At 43.3% G+C, this 12,031-nt stretch overlaps 1 protein-coding gene across 2 annotated transcripts; it reads left to right on the top strand.

The window, feature by feature from the left end:
- Positions 1-22: 22 nt before the first annotated feature.
- Positions 23-5,931, top strand: UBIAD1 (UbiA prenyltransferase domain containing 1). 2 transcript variants are annotated; one of them, XM_036396382.1, is made up of 3 exons: positions 23-135; positions 301-847; positions 2,169-5,931. In XM_036396382.1, exons 2-3 carry the CDS (start codon positions 331-333, stop codon positions 2,654-2,656), a joined length of 1,005 nt encoding a protein of 334 aa, XP_036252275.1. In that variant the 5' UTR covers positions 23-135; positions 301-330; the 3' UTR covers positions 2,657-5,931. The 2 variants fall into 2 exon arrangements, with proteins under 2 accessions (XP_036252275.1, XP_054373142.1); XM_054517167.1 differs by lacking the exon at positions 23-135 and having other exon boundaries at positions 201-847.
- Positions 5,932-12,031: the final 6,100 nt, after the last annotated feature.

Here is a 12,031-nt window from a genome sequence, read left to right as displayed (position 1 = left end):
TTCGGGCGCTCCGTGGCGGCTCTGACATTAATCGTGGTGCTGCCGCGTGCTGCGGGGTGAGCCCCTCGCCGCCGCGCATGACGCCATGGGCCGCTTAATTTTCCTTTTAATTTGTCCACCGGGAGGTGCCGGCAGGTGCGGAACTCTTCGCACACGGCCGCGGGGGTGGCGAGGCCGGGCGGGCTGGCGGTCGCGCAGGGCGGGTAATGGCGGCGCCCTGGCATCTCCCTCGGGCCGCCATAGCGGCGGCGCCTCTCGCTCCCCCCGGGCCCCGCTAACGCGCGGCCCTGCCCCTCCTAGGTGCTGCTGCTTCGAGACGGCGGGGCGAGCATGGGACCAGCAGAGCTGGTGCAGAAGATCAGTATCAGCGCCGAGAGCCCCCGCGGGAGCGAGAGCGGCGGCGCGGCCTTGGCGGGCGCTGACGGGGCCAGCGGCGGCAGCTGGAGACACAAGTGCGCGGCCTATGTGCTGGCGCTCCGGCCCTGGAGCTTCAGCGCCTCGCTCACCCCTGTGGCGCTGGGCAGCGCTCTGGCGTACCGGGCCGAGGGAACGCTGGACCCGGGGCTGCTGCTGGGAAGCGCCGTGACCGTCCTGGCTGTGCACGGGGCCGGTAACTTGGTGAATACCTATTACGACTTTTCCAAAGGCATCGATCACAAGAAGAGTGATGACAGGACATTGGTGGACCAGATTTTGGAGCCGCAGGATGTAGTCCGGTTTGGAGTCTTTCTCTACACCGTGGGCTGTATCTGCGCTGCTGGGCTCTACGCGGTCTCGACGCTGAAGCTGGAGCACCTGGCCCTGATTTACTTTGGAGGACTTTCTAGCTCCTTCCTTTATACCGGAGGTGAGTGCTGCATCCCGTTTCTTGTGAATGTGAATGTAGAAGTGATAGAATCAGCTGAATTGTCAAGAGGTTTCTAAAAGGCACACCTGATCTATCTAGTGCACTGCAATAAAATATTTGTGGTATTTCCTGAAGCACTGGTATGTAAACTTGTATTCTTTGAATTGAGTGTTATGGGAAGAGTTATACCAAGATCTTCAGTTGGATAATGGTGTTGCAGCATTATTGTTTACATATATGGCTTTCGATGCTTATCAGAACTGTTGCTGAATCTTTTTGTGAAGTTTATCTCATATCCTTTAGCAGTGTAGCTAATGGCATATTTTCTTTCCTTTGGTGGGAATGTTACTTTGTTTTGGAATGTTTCATTGTTATTCTTTAGATGGAGCTTCACTGCGAATGCTTTATAGTACAGTTTGTGATTCTTCTTAATAAGAACAAGAATATTTTATTGTCTTCCTGTGTTGGATAGATACAAACATCATTAGTAGGAGAAGAAAAAGCAACTTAGTTTCTAACTGTCAGACTTTCAGTTATGTACGTTTCCCTGAAAGGGTCTTGTCAGTTTTGCATTTTGTTCTGAGCATTTTCTGTATTTCTTCAGGATCAGGTTCTAGTATGCATGACCACACTAAGAAGTACCTTATTTCTATAGGTTTCTTCAGAGACAGGTATTTCTAGGTGGGTATTAAAACCTGGCCTATTGTATTTGCTGGGAAGCCCCAACGAAGGCAGGAATGATGCATCTCACTCCATGTTCTCAGAAGGCTAATTTATTATTTTATAATACTATATTATATTAAAGAATACTATACTAAACTATACTAAGTAAAGAATACAGAAAGGATACTTACAGAATGCTAAAAAGATAATAATGAAAGCTTGTGACTCTTTCCAGAGTCTCTACACAGCTTGGCCCTGATTGGCCAAAGAGTGAAAACAACTCACAGCAAAATCCAAAGAAACCTGTGGGTAAACAATCTTCAAACACATTCCACACAGGAGAAGCAAATGAAATAAAAATTATTTTCTTTTTTCTCTGAGGCCTCTCAGCTTCCCAGGAGAAAAATCCTGGGCGAAGGAAGTTTTTCAGAGAATGTGAATGCCACATTGGCCCTTAGTTTTTGTTACATTATTTGTCTGGAGAAATTCTTATCTCAAAAAAGAAGAAAGAAATAACATGTTTCTTGTCCATAGCTGCATGTGTTTTGGTTGTTTTGTAGTATTCCTATGGGAAAGGCTGAACTGTTATGTCATCCGTTCTCTTTTGCCATTTGAATTCTTTAATAATGCTTGATTTTATTCTTGTGTCTTGCCACAGGAATTGGATTTAAATACGTTGCCCTTGGCGATGTGGTGATCCTGATCACCTTTGGGCCCCTGGCTGTGGTGTTTGCCCATGCAGTGCAGGTTGGTTACCTGTCCCTGACCCCCCTGCTCTACGCCGTCCCTCTGGCCCTCAGCACCGAGGCCATCCTGCACAGCAACAACACCCGGGACATGGAGTCAGACCAGCAGGCTGGGATTGTCACCTTGGCCATCCTCATTGGCCCCACCTTCTCCTACATGCTCTACACTGTGCTGCTCTTCCTGCCCTACCTGATTTTCTGTGTGCTGGCCACACGTTACACCATCAGCATGGCACTGCCCCTGCTCACCATCCCCATGGCATTTTCACTGGAGAGACAGTTCCGGAGTCAGAACTTCAACAAAATTCCTCAGAGGACAGCCAAACTCAATCTGCTGCTGGGGCTTTTCTATGTTTTTGGCATTACATTGGCACCAGCTGGTGCTCTGCCCAAACTGTGAAAAGAGCTGTAGGGTCAGGCCTCATAATTCACTATTCATGCCAATTAACATTGGGTGTTATGAATAAATGGCCCATTATGGACAGTGAGAAGAATGGAAAGACCACCTTGCACTGTTAATAGTGAATGTTATGATTTCTGGTCTTGGATAGCTTATACAACACAGCTTATACTTTAAAAAAGTGATTTATCAGTTCTTCAGAAGGGGAGAACTGTGTGGCTTTGCTGTGAGGAGCAAGGTGACATAAGGTCAAGGAAATGTTTAAAGAACCTCATCCTTCTGCCACCTAAGTCAGTTCAATGAAAGACAGAGCCTCAAATCACCCTCTCCATTCACTTCACAAGCACAATGATTCCTCTTATCACTTCTTTTCTTATAGTGGTGAAGGAGTCCAGTGGCTCCCATATGGGAATCAGAAAACACTGCCAAATGTTTAGTATCACAATGTAGGTGCCATTAATTCACTCTCTTGTAAGTGTATTTCATCTTCATCTGTAGTATGTTTTAATTTTTGTTTTGCTTTTCCTAGCCAAATTTTGAGCTTTTATTTCCAAGCCACTTGAAATGCACTAGATACTGATTCATGAACTATTGCTTCTGCTTGCCCATATAGTCTAGAAATATCAAAATTACAAATCTCTGTGGGTTGTAGTGCTGAAATGGAGCACGAATAGCCCACTGCCCAAACTTTAGGCCAAAACCAGTAAATCTGTATTCTGCTACAAAAGCTGAAGCTGTAAATGCAAACCATGCAACTGGAAAGCCCTTAATGGGTAGAAAAACAAACGGTTTCCATTTTTGTATTTGCATAGAATTCACTTTCTGAAATGACAGTTTTTGAGTTAGGGGGAGCTGACAGAGTGCCAAATTTCTCTGAACAGCTGTGGATTAATGGATACATAGGTGGAAAACAAATTCTTGATGTTAAAATAGCTTTTTTTTTTCAATTTAATTTTCTCTGTTTATTTAGAGTATTATTCACAATATTATAGTGAAATATGTTATTGTAAGAAGTCCAGTTCACCAAAGAAGAAAGATACAGTGTTAGAAAAAACAAATCTGGATTATTGCATTGGCTCTGCATAAAAATTAGGACTGGAAATTGGAATAAACCAATTTTGTTAACAAGATTTTTCCTAATGGAGTCCAGAGTTTGTGTCAATGAATCACAATTAAGTGATCTCTGAAGGGAAGTTCCCCACTCTATACCTTACAGAGTAGCTTTGTTTTCTCCTGCAGATCTTGCCACTTGCTGTTCATGTGGCCCTTTGAAGAGTTGATTGTTTCAGCAGCTATGCAGCTGTGTGAAAAACATGCCAAACATCATGGGGAAAATATGTGCCTTCCAGTGCAAAGCTGGATTTGATCCACACCATATTACTTAGTGGCAACTGAATTCTCTTCTGTGTTATTCAGTACCTGTACACAGGTTTTCCTGAAAAGCTTCTTTGCAGGAGCTGTGATAAGCTGAGAGGAATTGAGGTGTTGAACTGGAGCTCCTAGTGCCAGGTCACAGCCTTGCAATTGAACAAGAGTGTGTGTGTGAACCTTTTACACACCAGCAATAAAGCAGCCATAAACTCACATGGTGTTACCCTGCTTCTGTCACAGGTGAGTTGTGCCCTCGTGGTGTAAATCTGAAAGAGCCAAGTGTCCCTGCCAGGTTGTACTGGCAGCAGTAAAGCTGAGTTGATGGTACCGGATTACATGGTACAGCTATTTAGAGATTATTTTATGGCTTCATGTTATCCAGTGTTACCCAGCAGTTACACCTGAGCTGAAGTTAATGGGGAGGAGTCTTTGCAGGTCTATTTAACGAGCCACAGTTTCATCTTTTATTTATTAAAATGGGCAAATGATCTCTCTAATCTGGCTAAGCATTCTGGACAAGAAGAGATGCACTTCAGCAGCTGCTTTCTACAGCAAAATACTTGTTAGGATTAAAAACACAAGGAGAAAATGCAAAAGTTCAGCTTGGATGGAGGGGGATATGCAGAAGGTTTTGGAAACTATTCAATGCAGATATGCACAACAGAGTTTCTACTGTTGCTTCTTTGTGGACCTACATAATGAAGAAGAGCCTAGCTCCAGTATCCATTTCACATTTCTGCAAACCAAAAGCTTTTGTAGGGATAAGTAAGGGCTGAGCTGACAAATCTGTTAACCTTGCAATTGGGGATATTCAAGTTGATTGGGTTAATCCTACCCTTTGTAGCAGCTGTGTGCTTCATTTTAGGATAGCTTGGTTTTTAATAACTTTCCATTTCAAAGAATGGTTAGTTATCCTCTCTCTACTTTTTTTACAAAAACAAGAGTACTCCAGCTAAATTCCTTAAAGTAACTTGGCTTGTATCTTTGATAACTGTAATTGTAATAATGGGAAGATCATTGGAGTATGTAACTCTTACTGTATCTTGACTACCCTTTCTTGGGTAGGATGTCTGCTTAGGGCTGGAAAGGACCAGTGCTTTTTGTTGCTAAGATGAAACAGCTCATTATTACAAAAATACATGTGTGGAACACTTTCTGAGATAGGGGGAATTAAAAGTATTTTAATAGTAAAACTGAGATGAAAATTTGGTAATTTCTTACTAGCAGATGCTGGTTGCCTCCAATTCCCTCTCTTTGAAAAACGGTATCATTCCAGGTTCTTGAGGATATTAGTATAACTAACACATTCTTCATCATGGTTTTGATGAAGTCATTTAACTTCTCTGTGTCTCAGAAAACAGCTAATTTTTGCCTAACTTACAGGGTTGCTGAGCTGACATCGTTGTCATAAAGAGCTTTGAAAGTAAAAGGTGTTTTATCTCTGTGCTTTCCAAAAAAATTTGTTAGTACTAGAAAACATTTTAGATACAAACTAACATGAAGGGTGACTTAACCAATGTAATTAGGCCAAAATAATCTTCATATATAATCAGTGAGTGGTAAGAGAGGTTCATTTCTTGGTTTGCTTTGTGATGAAGATGCTGGGTCTCTTCCCCTACCCCACTTTTCCCTGTCCCATGCTACTTTCCCTGAATATAAACTTTAGAAACTTCTTTCAGGTCACTCTTGATGAGCTGTATTGCAGTGTGATGAATGTGCACTGGTAGATGAACTGATCTGTAGCCCATCTGTTAATGTGTTCTAAAGCACCTCCTGGCCTTTCTTCTTACCCAATAAACTATCTGAATGTTACTCAGTAATTATGCTATGTTTGATTCTTTTATATTGTCAATATATCAAGTTGTATTTTTACACATGGATTAAAACATGGTCACAAAAGAAAGGAGGTCTTCATCTGTGTCTTGGTTTGAAAAGACAGGTGTGTGCTGAGGAAGGCAGGAGCCTTCCCTAAAATGGAAAATGTAAGCCCTCTCCCTCCAAATTGTTATAAATTTGAAATTAAAGGGGGCTCTCAGGCAAAGATATGGGAGCAGAAATAACAGTTCCTTATTAGGGAAGAAAATAAAAATAAAATAAACAATGCAGTAAAACAAAACAACACTGACAGAGTCAGAACCCAGCCTGACACCCTGTGGGTCAGGCTGTTGGCAGCAGTGCCATTGGAATTGTGGCTCAGCCCTCCTGCAGTGCCAGGGCTGGTTCTGCTGGAGCAGGGATCCTGGAGAAAGGTGCAGTCTCTGCCTCTGAAGATCCAGGGCAAGAGGCAGCTGCTGTTCCTCTGGGCAATCCAGTGCAGAAGCTGTGCTGGTGTTCCAGAACCTCCAGATTCTATCCAGGTAGGAATGCTTGGCTGGTGTTCCAGAATCTCCAGATTATATCCAGGTAGGAATGCTTGGCTCTCCTCTCTGAGCAGAGCATCTCCCAGTGGGTTGCTGTAATTTTTATCAGCCATGCAGGGACATTCAATGGCTGTTATCAGCAGGTGTCTCCTGGAGGGAGGATTGGAAGAGATAAAACTGCCCACTTAACAGAAAATAACTGCCCCACCTCTAACAGATGGCAAATAGAATACACATGGCCCTGCAATCCAGGACAATCTGCCATGTTTATAGTGTAAGTGCCTGAAAAAACATACTTTTTTTTGGTGTAAAAGTCCTTTTTTGAATCACATAGTCCTGTCCTTCCCTATCACAAGGCAAACAGTTCTGTAGCAGTGATCATTTCCTACTAATGGCAGGCTTAGAATAGTTCTGGTATATTAATCAATGTGCAGAATTTTCTCTGATGCAGTTTTCTGTGCCATGTACTGTTCAGGATTTGTAAGGAGGTTTCAGCTGAACTTTTTTACCTTTAATAAAGATGAATTTTTTCATCCTCACCAGTATATTCTGCCAGTTTTCCAATGCTATGGTCACTGCTCCATACAACTGTGACAGCACAACGCCTCCCCATGTGTGTCATAAATGAGCCAAAAGCATGGCTTGAAATTCTCCTGCCTTGACCAGTGGCACAGTGTGCTTCACAAATGCATTTAGAGATAGTTATAAAGGATAAAATGCAGGATTGCATGACATCAATTTCCAAACAGGGACGCTTCAATTCCAAGCGTCTGCAGATGGCAGTGTTGCTCTTCCATTGCTGCTGAAGAGCCTTTTCTCTACAGGAACCCGTGAGCTGTGTTTGCAAAGGATTTTTTAGTGTTGGGTTCTATCTCATTGGGTCTCCTCTAATGTAAGGGAACTTGAAAGATAAGTGGCTGCAGATGAATTTCTATTGTGCAGGATATGACTGGACAGATGCTCCTGGCCTAGGCAGGTACTGGCAGAAATGGGCATTTGAAGAAAGCCAGTCAACTCTTAAATTTTAAAGCCTTTGCTGATGGCTTAATAAGCTTAATTAGGCTTAAAACTCTTTCTGGTCAGATGCTGAGGACTGGGTTTTCAAAAGAGTGGGCAAGCTATGCATGAGGCTCAGTATACTTGTGGGGCAAAGAATGCCATGTCTGCACACTTTATGAGATGTACTTCTGTTCAGTCAATGACTTTTACCACATCTTGAATCCCCAGTGAAAAATCTTAATATTTTATAGTGTTTTTAGTAAAATCAATTGCATTGCCTAAAAAATGTGTAAGTTTCAATGAAGCTCAGCAGGGCTGGATTATTGCAGCTGTATGTCTAAAGGAAACAGGCTCATTGCTGGACAGAATCATGTCCATGTTTTATTGTCTGAAACAAGGTCTTCGCGCTTTTCTGAACTCAGAGTGACTCAAAATGAACTAATTTTTCATGGGATTTTTTTACACTGTCTTCTGATGATAACTCTTAATGCTGTCACTGTTTATTCTTGCTACATCTTGAGGAGAACCTGTGTTCTAATCCAGATATTTCAGTGGCCACATGGATTTGTATTAATGACAAAAACTGGAAGGACCTAGTTAAGCATTCCTTTGGGGTCAGCTGAGAGAGTGTGACTTGCTCCAGCATTTATCTCACTGATCTGCAGGTCCATTCCCTCAGAAAGAAACCTGTGTTTGTGCATCTTTCCCAGGCTTCATGCATGCACTATCCTGAGTGAGAAGTTCACACACCAGAGCTCATGACCTCCCCAGAAGAAGACCCAAATGTTTTTTAAAAGCAGAACAAATCCAAACAAAACAAAACTATAACCTCTGACTGTCTTCTGCTGAATACTCATTGGCTTGCCAGGACATGAGAGATTTGAAGCATTAAAAATGTATGGCACCATCAAGTTACTCTATCCTGAAACAAAAACGAGGAGAAGCTGCTCGTTAAGGAGATGGCTGATCAAGATGAACATGCTGGCTGAGAGATGTGTCACAGGCAGTTTGTCAGGAAGCAAGGAAAGCAGTGAACCTTGCTAAAACACTGGATCACAAATGCTGCTCTGGGAGCTTGAAAATGTAGAGAGCTCGAGAAACAAGAGGTCAGGGTCTGCCTCCTCCATCTGCCTCCTGGTTGGCACCTTTCAGATGCCTTGTCCTAAGCTGGAGTAGCACTGGGCAGGTCTGCTAGTCTGAAAGCTTGTTACACACAAATGGATGGATTTCTTTTTCACCTAATCGAGGAGAAAAACTTCTGGGCTTATTTCCTTCTTAAGGGGACAAAGGAGAGTTTTGTCACTGTCAACAGGGGGCACATTCCTGTAGGCTATATTATCCTTTGTGTTTGTGGATGTTGTGAGCTGTTGTTTCACAGTATCTGGGAGAAAGGTGTATCCCTCTATTGTTCCAGTGGGAACACAAGGCAGAGCTGCTCTATCAGAGCCTGACTTCCTTGTACCATCAAAATCTTTTTTTTTTTTTCCCCTGTGATGATTTAAAAGTTGTTACCTTGCAGGCAATGCCTGTGCTGGATCATGTCATAAAAGACTAATTGGGCACCTTCTATCTCAGCACAGTAAACTGAGATCATGACCTTTCAGGGGTTAGGAATCCAATTATCTGGAGAAACAGTTCCAGATTGAAATACCCTTCTAACCTCTTACTGCTTAGTTTTCCAAATCTGTACTGGAAATTTCAAAAGTCACCTCATAAAAAAGGCTGGAATTACCCTTACACAGCTTCCATACAGGTTATTATTATCTAGTGATAATTCTATCTCTAAGCCTGCTCTGAGAACTTTCTGGATCCAGATGAGCTGAAGAGAACTGACATTTTAAACTATTACACTTTTTTACAGGCTCTCCAGGGTGACACAGAGAGCTTGTGGGACTAACTGCATTTCAGATACATGAATTTGTTTCTTCCAGGAAACAAACACCCTAGGAATTGTTTTCTTTAAGTTTTTTAAGCAACACAGATGTGTGGGGGTTTTTTTGTTTAAAAGACAGAAAATATTAACACAACAGGCAGTGTGTAATAAGTTGTTCCTTGATCTGGGTACTATTGGTTCTCTGTGGGGTACTGGTACATAGTGGGAAATTTAACACCAAAGGAGTTAGGAACTTACACTGTTTTTGTCTGGGTTCGAGTCCAGATGTTGCTATGACTGTTGGTTTTTATTAGTTTAATATATGCTGAAGTTGGCAAATATATGCTGAAAGCCAGGTGGGACAGATGAGATGTGACGAAGTTCTTGGATGATTGATAATGAGCAAGGAAAATCAATTGTGTTAATTTCTGGCTTGTCACTGGATTGGAGAATTAATGAGAAAGTTCCTCTAACTTAATGGTATTTGCACATTTTACAGACTGTGATGAAATGGTCTTCAGGCACTGCTTGGCATCACAATTGTGGGATTATTGTAGATCTAGAGGCAGGAACAGAAATCTACAAGCACAAAAACTCCTTTCCCAAACAGCCACCAAGCGAAGACAGACCACCTGAAAGGACTGAAGAGAAAACAAAGATGTTGAAGATTGCAATGCAAGATGTTTTCAATTCCCATCTGTACAGCAGATTATCTTTGTCAAGTGGGCAGTTTGCCTCATCTCTCTCTTTGAGTGACCACATTCACACCTCCCTCGGGAGGGGACACTGCTGATAACAGCCATTGAATGTCACTGCATGGCTGATAAGAACTACAGCATCCCATTGGGAGAGGTGAGCCCAGAGGGAGGAGCCAAGCATTCCTACCCAGATATAACCTCCAGAGGTTTTTGAGACACCAGCACGGCTTCTCCACGGGATTCCCCAGAGGAACAGCAGCTGCCTCTCCTTCCCCTGGATCTTCAGAGGAAGAATCCATCCTTCTCTACAGGACCCCCTTGCTCCAGCAGAACCAGCCCTGACACTGCAGGAGGGCTGAGCCACAATTCCAATGGCACTGCTGCCAACAGCCTGACCCACAGGGTGTCATGTTGTGTTCTGACTCTGGCAGTGTTGTTCTAGTGCACTGCATTGTTTATTTTATCTTTTTTTTTTTCCCTATTAAAGAATTGTTATTTCCTGCTGCCACATTTTTGCCTGAGAGCCCCTTAATTTAAAATGTATAGCAATTCAGAGGGGTGGGGAGGGTTTACATTCTCCATTTCAGGGGAGGCTCCTGCTTTCCTTAGCAGACTCCTGTCTTTCCAAACCAAGACAGAAGACATCATATTTTGCTGCTTGTACTGTGCATTTAGGAGCACATTGTAGGGGCTGTAGCTTTGGGGTGTGATGATTCATATTGTGAGTGGTGCTGTGCTGCTGATAAACACTGTGTCCTATGGGAATCCTTCCCTCCAGCACTCTGTAGGCAGCAGGGAAGCTGCTTACAGTGCAGTGTTTTCTAGAAAGCTGTTGAAAATACTTGAAAGATTTTAGTCCCCATCTTCCTCTGAGCCCAGGAAGGGCTGGCCATGATGCCCACTGAGCATGGAGTTTGTGCCAGACTGGCAACAGTGTTATGGCACAGAGGGTGAGCCAGTGGTGCCAGCTTCCCTGCACTGACCTTCCAAACAAGCCAGGAAGGGAAGCAGCAGATGGCCAATGGACCTCTGGAGCAATTTGTGATGCTCTCAGTAACTCCTCTGCAGAACTGAGCACACATGTACCTTCTTGGATGAGGGGGGAGTGCTGGTCTTGGTCATGACTGATCATGACATCCCTTGATCATGACAGAAAAGCAAATCCATCTCCACAGCTGCCTCCTGTCTGCCAGGAGTTCATCCAGCTGGGACAGCAGCAGTGTGATTGATGGTGTACTGCTGGAGAAGTCATCCATAAACCTTGTGTACTCAGAGCACCTGCATGCCTCTTTGCTTTTCTTGTCAACCTCCCTGTCCTTGCTGGTGTACCTCATATGCCCTCCCATTCTCCAACCTACACTGAAGTATGCTGAGTGCTTAAAATCCCAGAAGCATCCAGGGCTGTCAAAAATGGAACACATGGAGATGTTGTATAGAGAGTGACACTAAATTTGTTTAGTGTTTTCTCTCTAAAGATTTGGTGCAGGTTCTTTTCTTTCCATCTCAACATGTCTAGGTTTTAGTTGTGATGGAAAGTTTTGGAGGAGAATGTTTCAAAGTTGCCCTTTCTGACAGGTGGACAACTACAAGGTTTAAAGTCAGAGGAATAGGCCACACCTCAAATGCCCCCAGAGCTGAACTCTGCAGATTTCTCAGCTGCCTGGACTGCTTCTATATAGCTGCCTCTATAGCCTCGAGGTCCTGTTGGAAAACATACAACTTTAAAAATTTTTTTATATCACTTTAGCCAGGTTTGTTCACCTTTGTCCCAGAGGAAGAGAACTGAAGTTTCTTTCCAGGGCATTGTTTCTCTAGGTGAGGCCTGATGAGCTTAGCATTTCAGCAGACTGGGTCACTGATGTTGGAGACAGGCACGCCACAGAACTCACCAAGATTCAAGAGAGAACAGCCAACTTTTATTGAGTGCTCTTCTCCTGATATAGTTTTGAAGGTCTGGGTGCTTAGTCCTGTTTGGCTGAATTAGTTGCCATCCAGCTAACAAGTATCTGCCCTTAAAATTCAGCAAGTGTAGATGAGTGAGATCTGTGTGCTTAAAACACATGGAATTGCCTAG

The sequence above is a fragment of the Molothrus ater genome, chromosome 23, assembly GCF_012460135.2.
Source record: "Molothrus ater isolate BHLD 08-10-18 breed brown headed cowbird chromosome 23, BPBGC_Mater_1.1, whole genome shotgun sequence".
In the NCBI taxonomy this organism is placed as follows: domain Eukaryota; kingdom Metazoa; phylum Chordata; class Aves; order Passeriformes; family Icteridae; genus Molothrus; species Molothrus ater.
Note: the sequence above shows the minus strand (reverse complement) of the source record. Positions and strands in the feature narration are given on the sequence as shown.